Raw genomic sequence first — 20,212 nt, forward strand, 5'->3', positions numbered from 1 at the left:
CTGACACCTTAAAGACAGCCATGAAAACAGAATTCGGTGAAGCAATCTTGCTGTGAGTTTCTAGTTCTTCAGCTGAATCCTGCCAGGTCCTGCTGGGATCCAGGAAGGTCCTGGAGGTAATAAAACACCAACCTCATGGGGTGGAGGTCGAACATGGGTGGCTGGAGCTCTGCCAGCTCGATGGCAGTGATGCCCACAGCCCAGATGTCGCACAGCTGGTTGTAGCCGCCGTTCTTCTCCACCGCTGCCACCTCGGGGGCCATCCTGGGAAACAAACTGTCACCTCTGCACACAACCCCCATTCCCAAAAAGGAATCCACCCAGATGTGTCCTCAGGAACAGGGATGTTCCTCTAGGAACAGCAGCAGGCTCAGCATTCCCAGGGAATGAGTTAATGACCAGATAATCTCAGCCCTCCCTCTCCAGCAGCAACAATTAGAAGCCCTTGTGTGGATGAAGCTGTTTGCCCAAAAACATCACCCCAGGCAGCTCCTCTGCATCCCAATGATGCCAAAACCCAGCTAAATCTACATATTAATTCAGCTCAAGATTTGCAGTGGTTATTTGCATATTAAATGTTGCCTTGTGCAGACATTAATCAGTAGGGATGATTAAAAGATAGTTAAAAAAATCTGGTTTCTTCTGCACAGAAATCAGAAAGACATTTTAATCACTGAGAAACTCAATAACCATTGGTAACCCCCCAAAAAAGGGAGAATATTCTGCATTAATAAATTGCCTCAAATATCAAGTAGCCTTTGTTACAGCAACAGATCAGCTCCAATCAGTGCTTCCCAGATTTTTAGCCTTTGGGCATTTTACTTGGAAAAAAGGGAATTTATGCAACTGCTATACACATGTGTGTGTGTTTGAGGATTTTTGGCATAAATACAGATTGCAGCACAGCAATCCAAGTGGGTTCTTACCAGTAAGGGGTGCCAATAAAGGATTTCCTCTTTGCAATGGTGGCTGTTATCTTTGCTGCTACCCCAAAGTCAGCTGGAAAATAAAACCATCAGAGCCTTAGAAATCACAGTTTAAGACCCCAGTCTTACTGTGTTATGTAAGGACAATCACAGCAATCATCCAAAGTAAAAATTCATTAAGGGAAACAAAGATTAATAATAGGATCATTCATGTCTTCACTGACACAACTTCAAATCAAAGAGTTTTCTTTCTACATAGAGTTCCTGTCCTAGATCATCTTTCCATCTCAGAATACATCAGCCAGAATTCGTGGATTTTGAATTTAAGAGGAAAAACAGCATCATGTCTTGGAAAAGGTACCTTTTGTGTGTTATTTACAGAGGAACTCTGATGGGGCATCTGTTCTGCCTAGGAGCCAATAATCCATTGCCCTCAGAACTCCCAAACTTCAGGTTTGGTCTTGCAGAGCCAAAAATCATTTCAATCCATTTTATTTTGATTGATTTGTAGTAAGAAAGCTGGAGGATAACTTGGGCCAATCCAGCCAGCCAGGAGGGAAGAATCACTGTATCCCAAGTTTAACACAGGGAGTGGAATCTCCTCTCAGTGTCAAGGTTTTATCCCATTTTTTTCTCCTTCTTTAAAAAGCTGTCCTTTCCCAACAGAGCATTGCTGGCTCCTCACAGGGGTGTGGAGGTGTTGAAATAATGCACAACTGCCCTGATTGCAGTGGGATGATTCCAGTGGGATGAAACCTTTGAGTTTTCCTCTCCTCCACCTTTGTGGAAATGCCCAACACCACACACAGAGCCAGGATCAAACCCCAATTTTCCAGAGGCTCTGGAGATGTTCTCCCACACAGAGGATCCTCAGAGACTCCCTGTTCTTATCAGGGATAAAACCACTGATATCCAGGTAATCCCAGCTGGGCAAATTCCAGGAACATCTGGGAGGTTTCACGGCTTAGTGGTTAAATAATGAAATTATCTGTAACTTCTTGACAGAATGCAGTATTTCTCATCTCCTACTAGCCAAGCCATGGATACACACTTTGTCATCATTTCTATCATCATCTCTTGCCCCAGAAAATCATGGAATGATTTAAAAAGGAAAAGACCTTTAAATCATGGAGTCCAACTATTGCCCAGCACTGCTCAGGCCACCACTGCCCCATGTCCCCAAGTGCCACATCCACAGGGCTCTTAAATCCATGTTATAAAATCCAGACAACTCACCTAATTTAACATCTCCATGGTCTGTTAGTAGGATGTTTGCACCCTAAAATAAAAGAATTTAACAATCTTTATCAGGAATATCTTTCCTGCATCAGGAACTAAAAGATGAATTTCTCAAGGCTCCAAGTTACCTTTATATCTCTGTGCATTTTGCCCTTCATATGTAAATAAGCAAGACCCTGGAAATAAAAGACACAATTGGTTATTCTTCCTTTTGTTAACATCCTACAAAGCCAGTCCCATTTAATAAATTTAATTTTGTCAATTTTTTTTTTATTTGGAAGTGGAGACATTTGAGATTTCCAAGTAAGGGGTGCTCTGCCTTGTACTTCTCTGTTATCACAGTCCAAAAATGAAAGGGAATTTTACTTATCTGGTTGTAGTATTTTTCCCCCACACATCATTAAATTTACCACCACGGGGCAGGCAGGTAGTTAAAAATTTAAGCAAATATTTGCACGATATTACACTAGAATTTCTTGCTCGTTTTTATTTACAGAATAGAAACTAACAGGTTACCCCTGCTTAATTGATTTCTGCTTAATTCCCAAGAGAAGTGATGGAACTGAAATAATTTTCATTATCTCCTTTATTTACATGGAATAACCACTTCATTGTGCACTTGTATAATTAAATATAAATAAAATATATAAATAAAATATATAAATAAAATACATAAATAAAATACAGTACCTGTAAAGTTTCTCTGCACACATAAGCAATTTGTAACTCTGACAGAGGTCCTGTTACTGAAAATAAAGATTCAAAAGTTAACTTCACAACATAAATAAGCACATAAACAACATTGTGAAGCAGCCAAAAAGTGGTTTGTCCATGGCAAAGTTAAAGCCTGGTTTTACAAAAAACAGTTTTACATGATCTGTATTGTACTTTGAGCTGAAAAGAGGGGTTTGTTTGCCTGTTTTACAGAAAGGCTTTCTAAAAAAAAAACCAACCAAACAGCATCATAACAGAAGACAATACCCACAGTGAGAAGAAAACCTGTTTTCACAGAATCTGATCGTTATTTTACAAGTGATTTTGGAGCTTTGTATTGTGAGGAAACTAAAAGTGATTTCTGCTGATATTTAAATATTAGAAATAGGAATTTCCATATTAGGGACTATGTGTGAGGTTTGGAATTGTTCTAAAGGTATTTGTACAAAGCAGGTGAAATATAAAGCAGGAAGAGCTCTGGCATCCAAAAATTCATTGAAAGGCAGAGCAAGTCCCCAGCTGCTTTTCCAACAACTCCAGGGAATTATTCTACAGCATGAACAACTCCAGAGGAAACTTTAGGAATGAAAATAACACAAGAGTGAGATGGTATTGCACAAGGGCAGGAATAACAATATTTTTTTCCCCCTTTAAAGGTTAAATTTTGAGGTTTCCCAGCAAAAACTGCTTCTTCACCTCATGCACAATGTCCATATCCAACTGTTCTGCCATAAAATGTCAAATATTAGCCCAAAATGCTGGTCACCATCTCTGAAAAGTGCTCTCAAAATCTACTGATTTCAGCTAAAATCCACTGTTTATGCCCCAGAAAACCCCCACATCCAGTGCCAAGCATTCCCTGTTGTCTTGGATTGATGATATGATAATCCTTTATCCCCTATCGTTGGCTTATATGCCCAAGAAAGAAAAAAATGTGTAAAAATGTGTGGTCCTGTCTCTTTAACTGCACCCAGCCGCAGAGAGAAACGCGGGTTGTTTTGAAAACATTTTCCCCAAGCCTCGCTCCGGGGGGAGGATTCGTCGCCCGGCAGAGACTGCGTGCTGGACGGGGGTCGGAGTGAGCTCTGTTCCCGTTTTTTCCATTCTTCTTCTTTTTTCCTCGTTTGGACCCCTTCTCTTCGATCTGCTTTGCCACCCAGAGACCCAGGAGGGCCAGAGGACAGCAGAGCTCTCCAGGGAGCTCCACCCGGCCCCGGGTGGGGGGCGAGGAGGAGAGGGACTGCGTCTGAGAAAAGGACTTTTTAATCTGGTTGAATAACTGCCTTTCACCTTGTTTTTCCCCTTCCCCTGTGCCTTGTAGGGCACTCTGCGTGGTTTTGTTAAATAAATAGTTTTTTCTTCACTTCCATCTAAGAGGCTCTGTTGTGGGTGGGGGAGGGGGTGTCGGGGCCCTTCGCTCTCGGAGGAGAGAGAGTTTCATCATTAACCCGGGACATATTTGGCGCCCAACTTACGGGGCCTTGATTACTTGTTCTACACCTTTTGTGGGGTTAGAGAAAGTGAAGAAAAAACCCTAATAATTGCATTCTGGTTTTAAACGCTTGGTATTGAATTACAGCCATCAGTAGTCACTATGCTGTTTGATGGGAGGTTGTTTGATGTAATACTGTCTGTTTGGCACATAGGTTTGTTTCCCTACCAACAGGTAAGGGCAATCCTGTCCCTAATGTATAATTTCCACCAATCAGGGACACGACTCCGGCTTGTTATAGTAATGTGTGTGATACTGACGATCTGTAAGAAGGTATGGGAAACAGTTAAAGATGTACATGCTCTGTTAGTTTCCTCCTCTAGTTTTAGTAACCTGTTTTGGAGTTTTGTTAGTAATATTACCCAACCTGTTAGAGTAGTAGAGGGTGAAGCTTCCTGGCTCCTCACCCATCTCTTTCCCTTTAAATCTGGTATATCAGCTTTTGAGAATATTCAGTTTCCCCTGGATGTTAAAGAGACCATTAACTTGGTGGTACAGGTGCTTTACCTAGGAGTTTCCGTGTATATGATGTTCAGTGTTACCAGAATGAGGGCTGAGAAGTCCAGAGGGGCTGAGCAGGAGCAGGCACCTAATCCAGATGTGAGGAAATTTGAATGGTGTGGAGTATGGGAGGACATAGGTAAAACTTTAAAGAAATTCTCTGATCCAATAGACTGGGAATTTCCCCCTGGACAAATCCCGAGACCAGCTGAGGTGGGGAAGTATCTGAAAGAGAAGTGCAGAGACAACTGCAGTGCAATATGTTGGGCCCTGGCATATGCTTATCGTACCCTGTCAGATATTATAGAACAGGAAGTAAGGGAGCCTAAGCCAATGGCAGTTGCTCCTATTACAAGGAGCAGGAAAGCCCAATTTAAGACTGATCGCCCAGATGACAGTGGGGAGGGACCCTCAAGGCCAGCAACTGAGTCAGAGGTCATTGTTGAATCCATGAATGTGAGAGACCTTCACAGCCTAAGAAAAGATTATGTCCAAAGAGATGATGAATCTGTGATTAGTTGGTTAGTCCGTCTTTGGGATGCTGCAGGCGATGTTACACTTCTAGATGCTACTGAGGCAAGGCATTTAGGGACTGTGTCACGTGACCCAGATATCAACCAAACTATACGAGATGGGCCTGACTGCAGCAGCCTCTGGAGACGAGCTATCAGAGCTGCGAGGGACAGATACCTACAACCCGACGATCTCTATTCGCAACAAACCCAGTGGAGAACCATAGAACAAGGGATTCAACGCTTGAGAGAAATGGCAGTGGTAGAAATTGTCTTCCCAGAGGACATAGCAAACCCAGATCCGATTATAGACCCAGATAGGATAGAATTTACACCTGTGATGTGGCGGAAACTCCTAAAGCTTGGGCCATCAGGGTATGCTTCTGCTTTAGCCATTATGAAGCAAGATGACGGGCATGAGACTGTGCGTGATATGACAAGGAAACTCAGAGCGTATGCAGATGTTGTGCATAGCCCAATGAATGCAAGAATCTCAGCTGTGGAAACAAATCTGCAGAAACTAGAAAATAAGATAGAGAAGAATCATGAGAAACTCAGTAAAGAGATTAAAGACAGCCTTCTCCAAATCTCAGCAGTACAGACCAGAGGTTCTGCTACCCCACGCAGACGCTCCTCAGCTCTGAGAACTGGATATATCCCTCGACATGAGTTGTGGTATTTCCTGTGTGACAGTGGAGAAAACATGAACAGGTGGGATGGACAACCCACTGCTGTCCTGGCACGACGAGTGCGTGAATTGAAGGAGGGCAAGACTCAGAGAAGGAACTCCACCAGAAGGGAAGTAGCTCTACTCAATATGTCTGATTCCGTTGAAGGAACCTCTAACACAAATACCCACCAGGGTTAGAGGGGCCCTGCCTCTAGCCAGGTAGAGGCCAGGGAAAACCGAATTTTTTGGACAGTGTGGATTCGGTGGCCTGGCACATCAGAGCCACAAGAATACGAGGCTTTAGTTGACACTGGTGCACAATGCACGATAATCCCATCGCGACATGTGGGGACAGAACCTGTTTCTATTTCCGGCGTTACAGGAGGATCACAAGACTTGACCCTCGTGAAAGCTGAGGTGAGCCTGACTGGAAGAGAGTGGAAAGAACATTCCATTGTGACTGGCCCAGAGGCTCCATGTATTTTGGGTATAGACTTCCTCCGAAATGGATATTTCAAAGACCCAAAGGGACTCAAGTGGGCATTTGGGATAGCTGCTGTGGAGGCAGAGGGCATAAAACAGTTGAACACCTTGCCTGGACTGTCAGAGAACCCATCTGCAGTAGGACTCCTGAAAGGGGAAGAGCAACAAGTACCAATTGCAACCTCGATTGTGCACCGCCGACAGTACCGGACAACTCGTGATGCCGTGATTCCCATTCACAAACTAATCAGTGAGCTGGAGAGCCAAGGGGTGGTCAGCAGGACCCATTCATCCTTTAACAGCCCCATCTGGCCTGTGCGAAAATCTGAAGGAGAATGGAGATTGACTGTGGACTATCGTGCCTTGAATGAGGTGACTCCACCTCTGAGTGCTGCTGTGCCAGACATGCTGGAGCTCCAGTATGAGCTAGAGTCAAAGGCAGCAAAGTGGTATGCTACTATTGACATTGCAAATGCATTTTTCTCCATTCCTCTGGCAGCAGAGTGCAGACCTCAGTTTGCTTTCACCTGGAGGGGCGTGCAGTACACCTGGAACCGATTACCCCAGGGGTGGAAACACAGTCCCACCATTTGTCATGGACTGATCCAGGCTGCACTGGAAAAGGGTGGGGCTCCAGAACATTTGCAATACATTGATGACATCATTGTGTGGGGGGACACAGCAGAAGAAGTATTTGAGAAAGGAAAGGAAGTAATCCAGATTCTCCTGGAAGCCGGTTTCGCTAGAAAAAAGAGCAAAGTCAAAGGGCCTGCCAAAGAGATCCAGTTCCTAGGAGTGAAGTGGCAAGATGGACGGCGTCAGATTCCTACTGAGGTTATCAATAAAATCATCACAATGTCCCCACCAACCAACAAGAAGGAGACGCAAGCTTTCCTAGGTGCCATAGGCTTTTGGAGAATGCACATCCCTGAGTACAGCCAGATCGTGAGTCCTCTCTACCTCATAACCCGCAAGAAGAACGATTTCCACTGGGGCCCGGAACAGCAGCAAGCCTTCACCCAGATCAAGCAGGAGATTGCTCATGCAGTAGCCCTTGGCCCAGTCAGGACAGGACCAGAGGTAAAGAATGTGCTTTACTCTGCAGCTGGGAGCCATGGTCTGTCCTGGAGCCTTTGGCAGAAGGTGCCTGGTGAGACCCGAGGTCGACCACTGGGATTTTGGAGCCGAAGTTACAGAGGGTCTGAAGCCAACTACACCCCAACAGAGAAAGAAATCCTAGCAGCATATGAAGGAGTCCAAGCTGCCTCAGAGGTAATTGGCACAGAAGCACAACTCCTCCTGGCACCTCGACTACCGGTGCTGGGGTGGATGTTTAAAGCAGAGGTTCCCTCTACTCATCATGCCACCAATGGCACATGGAGCAAATGGATTGCCCTTATCACACAGCGCGCCCGTATGGGAAATCTGAATCGCCCTGGGATTTTGGAAATAATTACAAATTGGCCTGAAGGTGAAAATTTTAGTCTGACTGAGGAAGAGGAGCTGGAACAGGTGACCCGTGCAGAGGAAGCCCCACCATACAACCAACTGCCAGCAGATGAAACACGCTACGCTCTTTTCACTGATGGTTCCTGTCGTCTTGTAGGGACAAAACGAAAATGGAAAGCAGCTGTGTGGAGCCCCACACGACGGGTTGCAGAAGCTAGGGAAGAAGAGGGGGGATCGAGCCAATTCGCTGAGCTCAAAGCCGTTCAGTTAGCCCTGGACATTGCTGAAAGAGAGAAGTGGCCAAAGCTCTACCTTTATACTGATTCATGGATGGTAGCCAATGCTCTGTGGGGTTGGCTGGAAAAGTGGAAGAAGGCTGGTTGGCAGCGTAGGGGAAAACCAATTTGGGCAGCTGAAGAGTGGAAAGACATCGCTAGTCGGGCAGAGAGACTACCTGTGAAGGTCCGCCATGTAGACGCCCATGTCCCCAAGAGTCGAGCTAATGAGGAACACCGAAACAACAAACAGGTAGATCAGGCTGCAAAGATAAAGGTGTCCCAGGTAGACTTGGATTGGCAGCATAAAGGAGATTTATTCCTAGCTCGATGGGCCCATGATGCCTCAGGCCATCAGGGCAGAGATGCCACCTATAAGTGGGCACGAGACCGAGGGGTGGATCTAACTATGGACTGCATCTCTCAAGTTATCCATGACTGTGAAACATGTGCTGCCATCAAGCAAGCCAAGCGGGTGAAACCCCTGTGGTATGGTGGAAGGTGGTCAAAATATAAGTATGGAGAGGCCTGGCAGATTGATTACATCACACTGCCTCAAACCCGTCATGGCAAGCGCTATGTGCTCACAATGGTAGAAGCCACCACTGGGTGGCTGGAAACCTACCCTGTGCCTCATGCCACTGCTCGTAACACCATCCTGGGCCTTGAGAACCAAGTCCTGTGGAGGCATGGTACCCCTGAGAGAATTGAGTCAGATAACGGAACTCATTTTAAAAATAGCCTCATAAACAACTGGGCTAGAGACCATGGCATTGAGTGGGTGTACCACATTCCCTATCATGCACAAGCCGCTGGCAAAGTGGAACGGTATAATGGATTGTTAAAAACCACCCTAAAGGCATTGGGTGGGGGAACTTATAAGAATTGGGAGCGACATTTAGCAGAGGCCACCTGGTTAGTCAATACCCGAGGCTCCATCAACCGAGCAGGTCCTGCCCAATCTGAGCTTCTACATACAGTGGATGGAGATAAGGTCCCAGCAGTACATGCCAGAGGCTTGTTAGGGAAAACTGTCTGGATTGATTCTGCCTCACATAAAGACAAACCCATCCGTGGGGTTGTCTTTGCCCAGGGACCAGGGTGTACTTGGTGGATAATGCAGGAAGATGGAAAAACACAATGTGTCCCTCAGGGAAATTTAATTTTGGGTGAAGGCCACATGTAAGGTTGGGATGGCAACATACCACCGTTCACCGTTCGTGACATTATTTGTACATAGTTATGTGTATATATGTATATATGTATGTGTGTATGTATGTATATAGGTGTATATATATATGTGTGTGTGTTTGAAGTTGGAAGATGTTAAGGTGGGCCTTAAGCCAACGCTATGGAATAAGGGGTGGAATGTCTTGGATTGATGATATGATAATCCTTTATCCCCTATCGTTGGCTTATATGCCCAAGAAAGAAAAAAATGTGTAAAAATGTGTGGTCCTGTCTCTTTAACTACACCCAGCCGAACAGAGAAACGCGGGTTGTTTTGAAAACATTTTCTCCAAGCCTCGCTCCGGGGGAGGATTCGTCGCCCGGCAGAGACTGCGTGCTGGACGGGGGTCGGAGTGAGCTCTGTTCCCGTTTTTTTTCCATTCTTCTTCTTTTTTCCTCGTTCGGACCCCTTCTCTTCGATCTGCTTTGCCACCCGGAGACCCAGGAGGGCCAGAGGACAGCAGAGCTCTCCAGGGAGCTCCACCCGGCCCCGGGTGGGGGGCGAGGAGGAGAGGGACTGCGTCTGAGAAAAGGACTTTTTATTCAGGTTGAATAACTGCCTTTCACCTTGTTTTCCCCTTCCCCTGTGCCTTGTAGGGCACTCTGCGTGGTTTTGTTAAATAAATAGTTTTTTCTTCACTTCCATCTAAGAGGCTCTGTTGTGGGTGGGGGAGGGGGTGTCGGGGCCCTTCGCTCTCGGAGGAGAGAGAGTTTCATCATTAACCCGGGACACCTGTAGGTTTTTAAAAAATTTTTCTTCTTTGCAGAAAGCTTTTCAAAGTTAAAAATGTGAAAATAAGTGCTCAAATACCATGGTAAATGTCTTGGAGGGATCCTCCACCGCAGTACTCCATGCATATCCACAGCTTCTCACGGCTACCAAACAAAATTAAAACACAGGCATCAGAGGCTGATTGATCTGGATTATGCAGAATAATCATCATTATTTAAATGGTTTTCTATTAGTCTTGATCACTGCCGGTTAAAAATACACGTTCTGATCCATGACCAGCAGTTACATTGTTATTAACACAAATTATTGCATTATTAATATAAATTTTCATGTTATCCACACAGATTTTCACCAATAAAAATGAAAATTCAATGCCAAAGCCCCTGAGAAACGTTCAAAGATTATCAGCCCCAAAAGGTGGTGCTTTAACTCTACAACAAAAGACAGAAACACCTGAGGTTTAACTGCTATCAGCAAAATTACATTAAATAACCCACTAAACTCAGTGGTTCAATCTTAAATTGAAATTACCTCATTATAGCTAAAAAAACCTCTTCATTCCAAAGGGGGGGAATTAGAAATTCACCCATTTAACTCCAGTTGAGTCCATTTGTAGAGATTATTTAAATGCAGCCCTCCAAGAAACCTGAAGATGAAGCCTTGTAGAAAAAAAAGCCCAAAGAGGCAAAGTGCTGATTTAAATTCCCACAGAGCCAATTGATAAATGGCAGAGCTCCACAGAAATGGAGAATATTCCCCAATTTCCTGTACAACATTTAAAGGGAAGGTGCAGCCAGCTGACACCACCTTGGTTCTGCCTCTGTTCCACCAGAACTGTGAAAAAAATGTTATTGCCAGCAGCTCAAATTTTTAACTCCCTAGCTATACCTTCATAGCCCAGAGAACTATAATTAAATAAAATATCCAAAGGCAATTCTGCTCTAGAGAAATAATGAGCTGCTTTTCTGTTAGAACTGATAAATGTGTGATTAGGACTGGCTATGTTGCAAGAGTCTCCAAGGGAAAAGTTTCTTTCTGTTCCCTAGTGATAAAAATATTCCAGCCTTTTGGCCAGCGGAGAAAACAAACTATTAGTCACTTTTGGTTTTTAAAGCCAACTGGGTTGGCTTAAAAAAAACCCCAAAAAACCAAGGGCAATTCAACCTCTGGAAGAAGATTTATAGAGGATCCAAGGAGTGAACCAGACTGAGATTGTTTTCGAAGAGAAGCAGCAGAAATGTTGATTTCAGCAGTTGGGTTTACCTGAGATAACTCCCGAAATAGGCGACGATGTTGCAATGTTTGCATTCTTTAACCATATATATCTCTTGCTGGATGAGGGAGAAGTCATCTCCTGAAAAAACAGGAAGCAGCCAGGGTTACATCAGGCACGGCTGGACCTTCAGAGAGGTCTGGAGAGATGCACAGAACTTGGGAAAACATGCCAAGGGCTTGGATCCCAGCCAGCCCCTCGGCCTGGATGCCTCACTCTGTGCTTTTATGAGGCACAAATATCTCTTGAAGACCAACAGAGCAGGGCTGGCCTGGTGGCCTGACTGTGATCTGTGAGCTCAGAGAGCTCAGCATCCTCTGGGAACCCAGGGATGCAAACACAGGAGGAATCCTGGAGCAGCCCCAGGGTACCAGAGAGCCCCAGCTGGAGCTCACGAGGCTCCCAAGCAGGATTTCTGGAAGCTAATCCCAAGGAGTGAGGATTTCTGGAAGTGAATTCTGGAGCCCACCGCCTGGAAAGAGTGGAGACCACATTCCACAGGCTGGTTATTAGGAGTATTTCATTCCCAAGGGATGGAGCATAAGGTCTGCACACCCACTGAGTGACTCAGAGCAGAGACTGCCTCGTCAGAAGGGTGGTTTTGGGTGTTTTTGGGTGAGGACACTTGTGCATGTTGGCACATCCTAAATATCCTTGGGGGGAAAAAAATATACTGCAAAATCCATTATGAGCAGAGCAATAGTCTGGCATGTTTCTGCCACTTTAACATAAAGGGGTGAACTTTTATTAATTAAAAAAGTACTAATATCAGAGATGCAATTTGTGTTTATAAATATAATAAATCCCCTTGAGAGAATTTCCAAGCAGAGGATGTTCTCCCCAGAATCCAGAGCTAAAGCCCTGCATAATTTACACATTATTAATTTATTAATCATATGGCATGGAAGGACAAAGGGGAATGGCTTTAAACTGAAGGAAGTGACATTTAGATGGGATATGAGGAAGAAATTCTCCCTGTGAGGGTGGGGAGGGGCTGGAATAGAATTCCCAGAGAAGCTGTGGTTGCTCCTGTATCCCTGGCAGTGTCCAAAGCCAGGTTGGACAGGGCTTGGAGCAACCTGGGATGGTGGAAGATGTCCCTGCCATGGCAGGATGTGGCACTGGATGAGATTTAATGTCCCTTCCAACCCAAATTATTCTGGGATGTTTACTTTTGTTTAAAGTTTCCCCAGTAAAATTCCCTCCCATATTAAAGTCAGGGATGTCCAACCCAGAAAACACCAAATGCTTGATCCTGCTCCCTTTAATTTAGATGATTTTGACAAGTCTAAGAGGACTCAAGCACTGCTGTAAATTGAATTCTTCATGTGTTTATTTAAGTAACAGCACAGCTAATATTTTTAATAACCTCTTTTAAAATAGATGTTTATATTTGCTGTGCTCTGAGGCAGCTTCCCTGAGAACAATGTCACTGGCAAAAGAAATACCAGCGTGTTATAAAAGAAATTATCCCAACTTTTATGTCTCAGTGATTGCCAGACTCTTATTTAAGAAAATAACTATGAAACACAAAGGTAGAAGGGAACCCACTCACCCACCCTGACTGATTTAAGTCAATCCTCAAGGGCTTCTTGATGTTGAATTATGTGGAGAAACACTTCACAGGGGCAGGAAAACAGTAGTAGTGAAGTTTAAAATGTCAAGAGGTTTTTCATAAACATCACTAGTATTTTTTTAACCAATGAAAAAGAGAAAAGGCAACACGACTTCCATAAATTGATCACAAATATCACACTGGGCTTGGTTTAGGGGTTACAACTTTGCCTGGATTCACACATCCTGCTTATAAATGATCACTATGAGTGAAGGATTTTTGAGTTTAGAGAATCATGGAATGGGTTGGGTTGGAAAGGACCTTAAAGCCCATCCAGTGCCACCCCTGCCATGGCAGGGACACCTTTCACCATCCCAGGTTGCTCCAAGCCCTGTCCAACCTGGCCTTGGACACTTCCAGGGATCCAGGAGCAGCCACAGCTTCTCTGGGAATTCTATTCCAGCCCCTCTCCACCCTCACAGGGAGAATTTCTTCCTCATATCCCATCTAAATGTCCCTTCCCTCAGCTTAAAGTCATTCCCCCTTGTCCTGTCCCTCCAGGCTCTTGACCAAAGTCCCTCTCCCTCATTTTTATAATTTTAATCTGAGCTTGAATCTGATGGATTCATTCCTCCCATTTCTTCAACAAACTTCCAAAGGGAAATGGTTGAATTCTCAAAGAGAACAACTGGAGCATTTTCAAACTACTCAAGTATTTTCAAAACAGTAAAATCTAAACATGTTTCGAAGCAAAATCCTCCCACCCCACACTGAAAAAATTCCGTTTTTCTCCACTACTGGTTGTCCATGAATTCAGAGGATCCAGTGCCAAATCCCCGTGGCCTCTTCAAATCAAAGAATCCTTGAAATGTCAGCAGCAGCCTTTCAGCACAGCTGAATCCTCACCCATGTGAAATTCATGGTCAAAAAGCATCCCCAAACCAGCCAAACCTTGCAGGCAGCAGCTGGAACTGCCCATGGATTGAGCTTCTGAGCACAGAGCATGCTTCTAGGAACCATGACTAATGGGGGAAAATTGAAGGAAATGCAGAGATTTGGGCTAGAAAAGGACTGACAGTGGAAAGATAACAACCTTCATGCACATAAAAGATAGCAGGGAAGTGGGGAGAAGGGATAATCCTTCTCCAGTTCTATAATAGGACAATTAGCAATGGGCTCAAATTGCTTTAACCTACATTCCCTGGACAGTTGAAAAGGTTTTCCTACTGAAATAATATCACAGCAGTGAATGTGAAGGGATGGGAATTTGTAGGAAATTTCCTACACATGAAAAAAGAGAAAATTAAGACAACAAAAACCAAACAAAAACCCATCAGGAATGACTTGGAATGATCCTGCCTGTAGTAGAGGCAGACAGCAAAGATGATCTCATGATTTACATTTAATAAATGAAGAATTCATGCAAGAAAAGGGGGTTACCTATAGAAAAAGGGGGAAAAAAGAGATTTGGAATAGAAAGCGGAAAGAAGACAAGGACCTGATGGGGAAGTAGCAAACAGATGGAAAGAAGTTATCCATGAGAAAAATTTGGCTAAAACATGTAGGAAATTATTCTGAAAGATGAGACACAGAGATAGGAGAGAAGATGTATAGCTGCTCAAAGATGACAAGAATGAATACAAAACAAAGGAATTCAGAGTTTCCAGGCAGCTGGAGTATTAATCTTGGCAACAGACACTGGAATAGGACAAAAATTAAATATCCTTAGATAGCAGGAAAAAAACCAGACTGAATTTGTAGAAAATACTTCATTGAGAGGGAGACAGCAAGATAAAAAGAATTAGACCAAAGGTGACAAAACATCCATACAAAGAGATCTGCTTCAGCCATCAGGAACTTGCTGGTAAATAACAGGGAATCAGAAAAATTCAGTTTTTTCTGCTCACATGTTTGCAGTTTGGGGATGTGTGGCACGCTGGGTGGGAACATCCATCAGGGAGCTGCTGCAGGGCCCACGAGCAGAGGCTGAGTCACTGCAGCCTCCTCTGCTCTGGAATTTTACCTCTGCAGAGAGGAACATGCAGGACACACCACAGCCCCACAGGGGAATATGCTCCTGCTGCTTGTTCCCAGCTGGCAGGGAGGGACTGCTGGAACCCACAGCCCTGGCACTGGGGTTGGGATCTGAGCCCATTCCAGAAGCTGAGCAAGGTAAGGGCTGGTAAATTCATGATAAATCTGTATTTAAACTGGAGAACATGGAGAAAACTGGTGGCACATGGACAGCTGTGAATTATTCTGCTTGCAGAGCTGACCTGTGGGTGTTCACCTGGGGAAGAGAAGCTCCAGGGAGAGCTCAGAGCTCCTGCCAGGGCCTAAAGGGCTCCAGGAGAGCTGGAGAGGGACTGCGGACAAGGCATGGAGGGACAGGACACAGGGGAATGGTTTTAAGATGGAAGAGGGTAGATTTAGGTTGGATATTGGGAAGGAATTCCTCCCTGTGAGGGTGGTGAGGCCCTGGCACAGGGTGCCCAGAGAAGCTGTGGCTGCCCCTGGATCCCTGAAAGTGTCCAAGGCCAGACAGGACAGGTCTTGGAGCAGCCTGGGACAGTGGAAGGTGTCCCTGCCATGGCAGGGGTGGCACTGGAGGATCTTTAAGGTCCTTTCCAACCCAACCCATTCCATGATTCTATAATTCTGTGCAGAGCTGGAATGTCCAGAGATCCTGCCATGTTCTCCTAGATGAAGAGCATCCTGGATCCTACAGCATGGGAAAGCTCTGATGGCTCTAGTGCTTATCACACATCACTGTTGGGTCTTTGGGCATTTCTGATCCTCATGGTTTTTAGTCAATTCCTGCACACATTTTCATGTGCTCCACTGCTTTGAGTGGTCCCATCCTGGAAGAAGACCCCAGGTCACTTGTCACAACTCTCCCTGGGAAGAGCTGTGAACCCTTTTATTATCCAAAAGGTGATTTCTTGGGGGAGAAATGCCTCATTTCTGTTTTAAATTGGTTCATTCTGCATCACCTCAGAGCTGCATCATGGGGCTGGTGCTGCGTGGGAGCAGAAGGAGGAGAGAAGTGATGGCACTCAGAGACATCCCAGTGTCACCAGAGGGTGAGACAGAGGCACAGCAGGAGAGATAGGACCTTCAAGGTGCAGCCACCCTTCCTGTCCACTCCCTCATAGGCCCCTCCATGCTGACAGACACAGAGATGTGACTCCCAAACCTCTCCAAGCATCCTGACCTGGGATTTTTAATACTATAAAAATCTCAAGATTTTTAACACTTTAACTAACATTTGTCATTTCATAACAACAGGATTGGAGGGACACTTCTGTAAGGGACACCAAAGGATGAAAAGCAGGGTCACAGCATCTCAGCCTCTGCTGGGACCATTCCTCAAACATTTCCTATTTCAACAACCTGAGTTCCCAAAAAAGGAGAGAAACCCCTATGGGAATGACAATATTTGCCCCTGTCCAGAAACTCCACAGCCAAGCAACACCTCTCTACTCAACAAATCCCAATCACTCACTCCAAACCACTCTCTGAACCCCAGGAAGGTTCAGGCTGTGCTGACAAAAGGGATGGCTTTCCCAAAATGCAGGATCTTCCATCCTGTTTTATCCATATCTTTATATATAGGTTTTTTATATGCTGTTTTATCCAGACTGCTTTTCACAGGACTCATGGAAACCTGCAGTCTGACAGAAAGAATTTCAATTCCCCAAACTTGAAACTCAGCAACTTGATTCCAAGCAGGAAGCAGCTATTTGGAAACAGTGATGTTTCCACCAGCAGATTTTCCTGCTGGGCATGGAGCTGCCAACTGCTAACCACTGATGGTCCTCATTATCTCTCTGCTGATACAAAATATTCCTGATGGTGATGTGCAGCCATGAGCTCCACAGCAAGGAGCACAGCAGAGTTTGGAGTGAGTGCTCCAACACCAGAACAATTTCCTCGTGGATTTCTCTTCTGCCCTGCCTGGGATCTATTTCTGTGCAGCCATGTCAATATATAATTGATATTGTCCAGAGAAGCTGTGGCTGCCCCTGGATCCCTGAAGTGTCCAAGACAGGGCTTGGAGCAACCTGGGACAGTGGAAGGTGTCCCTGCCCATGGCAGGGGTGGAACTGGATGGGCTTTAAGGTCCTTTCCAACCCAGACCATTCTGGGATTTTGGGATTCCTCTCTCTTAGCAGCTTATTTTCCTCTCTCCTTTCCTTACCTGCTCACTGTTGTACATTTCAGTCTTTCATCTCCACTCTCCCTTCTTCACTATTTTTCTTGATGTATTTTGCCAGATGATGTTTCACTAATTCACCCCAAGTGTCATACTCTGCATTGCTCTCCAAATAAAATGTGTGACCCTCCAGCTTCTTCCCTACTTGTAGCACTTCCTTCCCCATCCAATAAATTGTGTTTTAAGAAAAAACTTGCACTACCTGAATTCTGCTCTTGATCCACACATTTCTTAAGCATAGTGGATTATAAATAAGGATGCAAAGTAAAATTTTACTCCATTTTGACAAGCTAAATATAATTAAAATGCTGAGCACTCTGAAGTCCACACTGCCTCTGCTTTGCTGTGTCTGCTCCAAAGTGGGGCTGAGCAGCTTTGAGGCTGTGGGACATGGAATGGCACACACAGGCCATCACCAGCCTTTAATGGCTCTGGAACGCTTGGAACCTCAGGCATTCAGCCCCAGACATGATCCCAAACCCAAGCAGGCTGCACAGCACAGGGCAGGGAAGGTGTGTGTGGCAATGAGAAGTTATTTTCATATTTCTTGTATTTCTCCAGCCCCAGGTGCTGCCAACAATGGCTGAAGCCCAGCAGGCTTAGTTTAAATCAGCCTCAGGCTTAGTTTAAATCAGCCTCAGGCTGGTTCTTCTCCATAGCTCATGTCATCTTTGGGGAATTTATTATATGGAAAATGAGGCTGCCTTGCCTCAGTCCCCAAAGGCCCTGGACTGACAGTGCAGCTCTGCTGAGCTGCTCTGGTGGTCCAGAGGGGCCAAACCCTGATCTGATCCCAACTGAGCCCCGTGGCTGTGCTCCTGTGTGGAAAATCACCTTCCTGATCTGAACCATGGGATGCAATTCCCACCTCATGAAGCACACCTGGCTGGGAACACACTGAGCACAGCACCGCACACCTCTGGATGACTCTGCCTCCTGCAGCTTCACGGCCAGTTTAAGATCCAACTTGAAATAGGGAACTGACTATTTCTGGGATCATGGAAAATGCAATCATTGGACCCAAAAAACCCCCCAAAAAACCAGCAGTGAGATTCTCTGCAACCTTGCAGAAGGTTGAGACAGATCACACCAACCCTCTGAGGGCATTAATTATCATTACAGTGTTTAAAACAGACATTAGCATGTTAAAAAATATTTTTGATGATATTCTCCTAGGGGGAAAGTTCCGTGGCTGAAAACTCCACTGGCAAATAGTTCCCTCTTTGTATTGAGTCCCCTCTCGATTCATCTGCTAAAGCCATAGAAGGAAGAGGCTTTAGTGTTTCAGACAGTTTTGGCTGCTATGCTGCTGAGTACAGTTGGATTAGTTTCTGAAATAGAATTGGCTCCCAAATTATTTGAAGCATTTGTACTCAGGGAATGCTGGGAAATGTCATTAGCGTGCCATAATACTTTTGCCTAATGCTCTCCAAAGTCTATGCCAAAAAAAAAAAGGGAAAAACACTATTTTGACTCCAGCAGTACAGCTCGAGTGACTGTGGGAGCAGACCTAGAGTGCTGCCCCAAATTCAAATAAATTAGTGACAGCAACTTTGGAAGCTGAGTTTATTTCCTTTGTCTGGAGAAGAAACAAAGCTAAGAGCTGATGGAATAAAATGCAGATCCATGCTGGGATGTGTTTTAAGTTGGAGTCTCTTTGCCCACTCACTCAGTACCTGCAGGAGATGAGGGAGGAACAGCAACACACCAGGACTCACCCCCTGCCATGTCAGCAGAATCCTGACTCTCCCCACATCCTGCCATTTTATTGTGTGCAGCTCCTTCAGCTTGCATTCACCACATTCCTCACCTCCTCTGGAGCACTCTCTGCTGCAGAGTCTTTTGTCTTCTGCTCCCAATCCCCCTGTCTATGTATTAATCAAGTGTTGAGTTTGGAGCTCTTATTTTTCCATCTGCTAATTAATTCCCATCGATGAGCCACCTCCTCCTCCTCCTCTCCAGAAGATGCTTTGTATAACTCACAAGCCTATTTCTCCAGTGACTCAGAGAATTTATTATCAATTTTTTTTTCCAGCTGTGCCCTGTGGTGTGACAGGAGCTTTTGCTGGTGTTTGGAGAGGCTGCCCTTCCCAGGAAATCACCACAGGTAATTCCAACAGCTCCTGACCTGCACCAGGAATTAACAGTGCCCTGCAAGTTGTCTTAGAAAATATTCAGACCCCTTAAAATTAGTCAGAACACTGAAGTGTGTAGCAGCCAATTATTTATTTCTCTAAAAATCTGGAATATTTTGAACATGAGAACTAAAAAGGAATAAATAAATAAACAAATGCTATAAATCCTCCTCAAAAACAAAACACCCAACAAGATCCCTGCCAAGAGGCTGTGGGTGTACATGCTATGGATGGAGACCAGGTTGGCAATGATTAAAAGAAGATGGGTTTAAGAAACCAAACAAATCAAAACAAACTAGAAGAAATGGCTTCCCTGTGGTGATCAGACCAACATAATTAAACATAAGATGTGGTCATCAGTGCTAATTAAAATGAGGTTCTCAGACTTTAGGCCAGACACTTGCATTTATCACTGTGATGCTGAAGCAGCACCAAGGAAAGGCAGAATCCTGCTCCTCCATCAGTTCTGTCTACAGAATTTGGGCTCTGCTTCACTTCAGCTTTCAAAACAGCTCTTCAAACTCAGAATAAAACCAGCTATACTTCATTTGGATCAGCTGCAGTGACACAACGCTGGAGGAAGCTTCTCACCAAGGGAGCAGAGGGTTAATATTGTCCTTTTTCTGTCCCTAAAGCATCGCTCTGCCCCATCACAGTCCTGCTGGGGAGGGTGATTTGCTCTCCACAACACTGCCCCAAACTCCAGCCACAGCATTTCACACAGGCTTTGAGGGATTCCCACTGCATTTCCACTGCTTAATTAGCCTTATCACTGCAATCCACCTCATAAAGCCAGCCCTGCTCAGCCA

General features: G+C 44.9%; 1 protein-coding gene across 1 annotated transcript in view; it reads right to left on the bottom strand.

Annotated features, from left to right (window-relative positions):
• Positions 1-20,212, bottom strand: part of MAP4K5 (mitogen-activated protein kinase kinase kinase kinase 5) — a 61,233-nt gene that overhangs the window by 20,911 nt on the left and 20,110 nt on the right. The window contains exons 3-9 of the mRNA XM_085060914.1: positions 11,488-11,578; positions 10,303-10,367; positions 2,856-2,911; positions 2,294-2,341; positions 2,163-2,205; positions 927-999; positions 133-264 (exon numbers count right to left, since the gene is read on the bottom strand). Coding sequence (XP_084917040.1) covers positions 133-264; positions 927-999; positions 2,163-2,205; positions 2,294-2,341; positions 2,856-2,911; positions 10,303-10,367; positions 11,488-11,578 — 508 coding nt within the window. The remainder of the gene's footprint in view (positions 1-132; positions 265-926; positions 1,000-2,162; positions 2,206-2,293; positions 2,342-2,855; positions 2,912-10,302; positions 10,368-11,487; positions 11,579-20,212) is intronic.

Source organism: Lichenostomus cassidix, chromosome 5 (assembly GCF_008360975.1).
Source record: "Lichenostomus cassidix isolate B80296 chromosome 5, HeHo_3.0, whole genome shotgun sequence".
Taxonomy (NCBI): Eukaryota; Metazoa; Chordata; class Aves; order Passeriformes; family Meliphagidae; genus Lichenostomus; species Lichenostomus cassidix.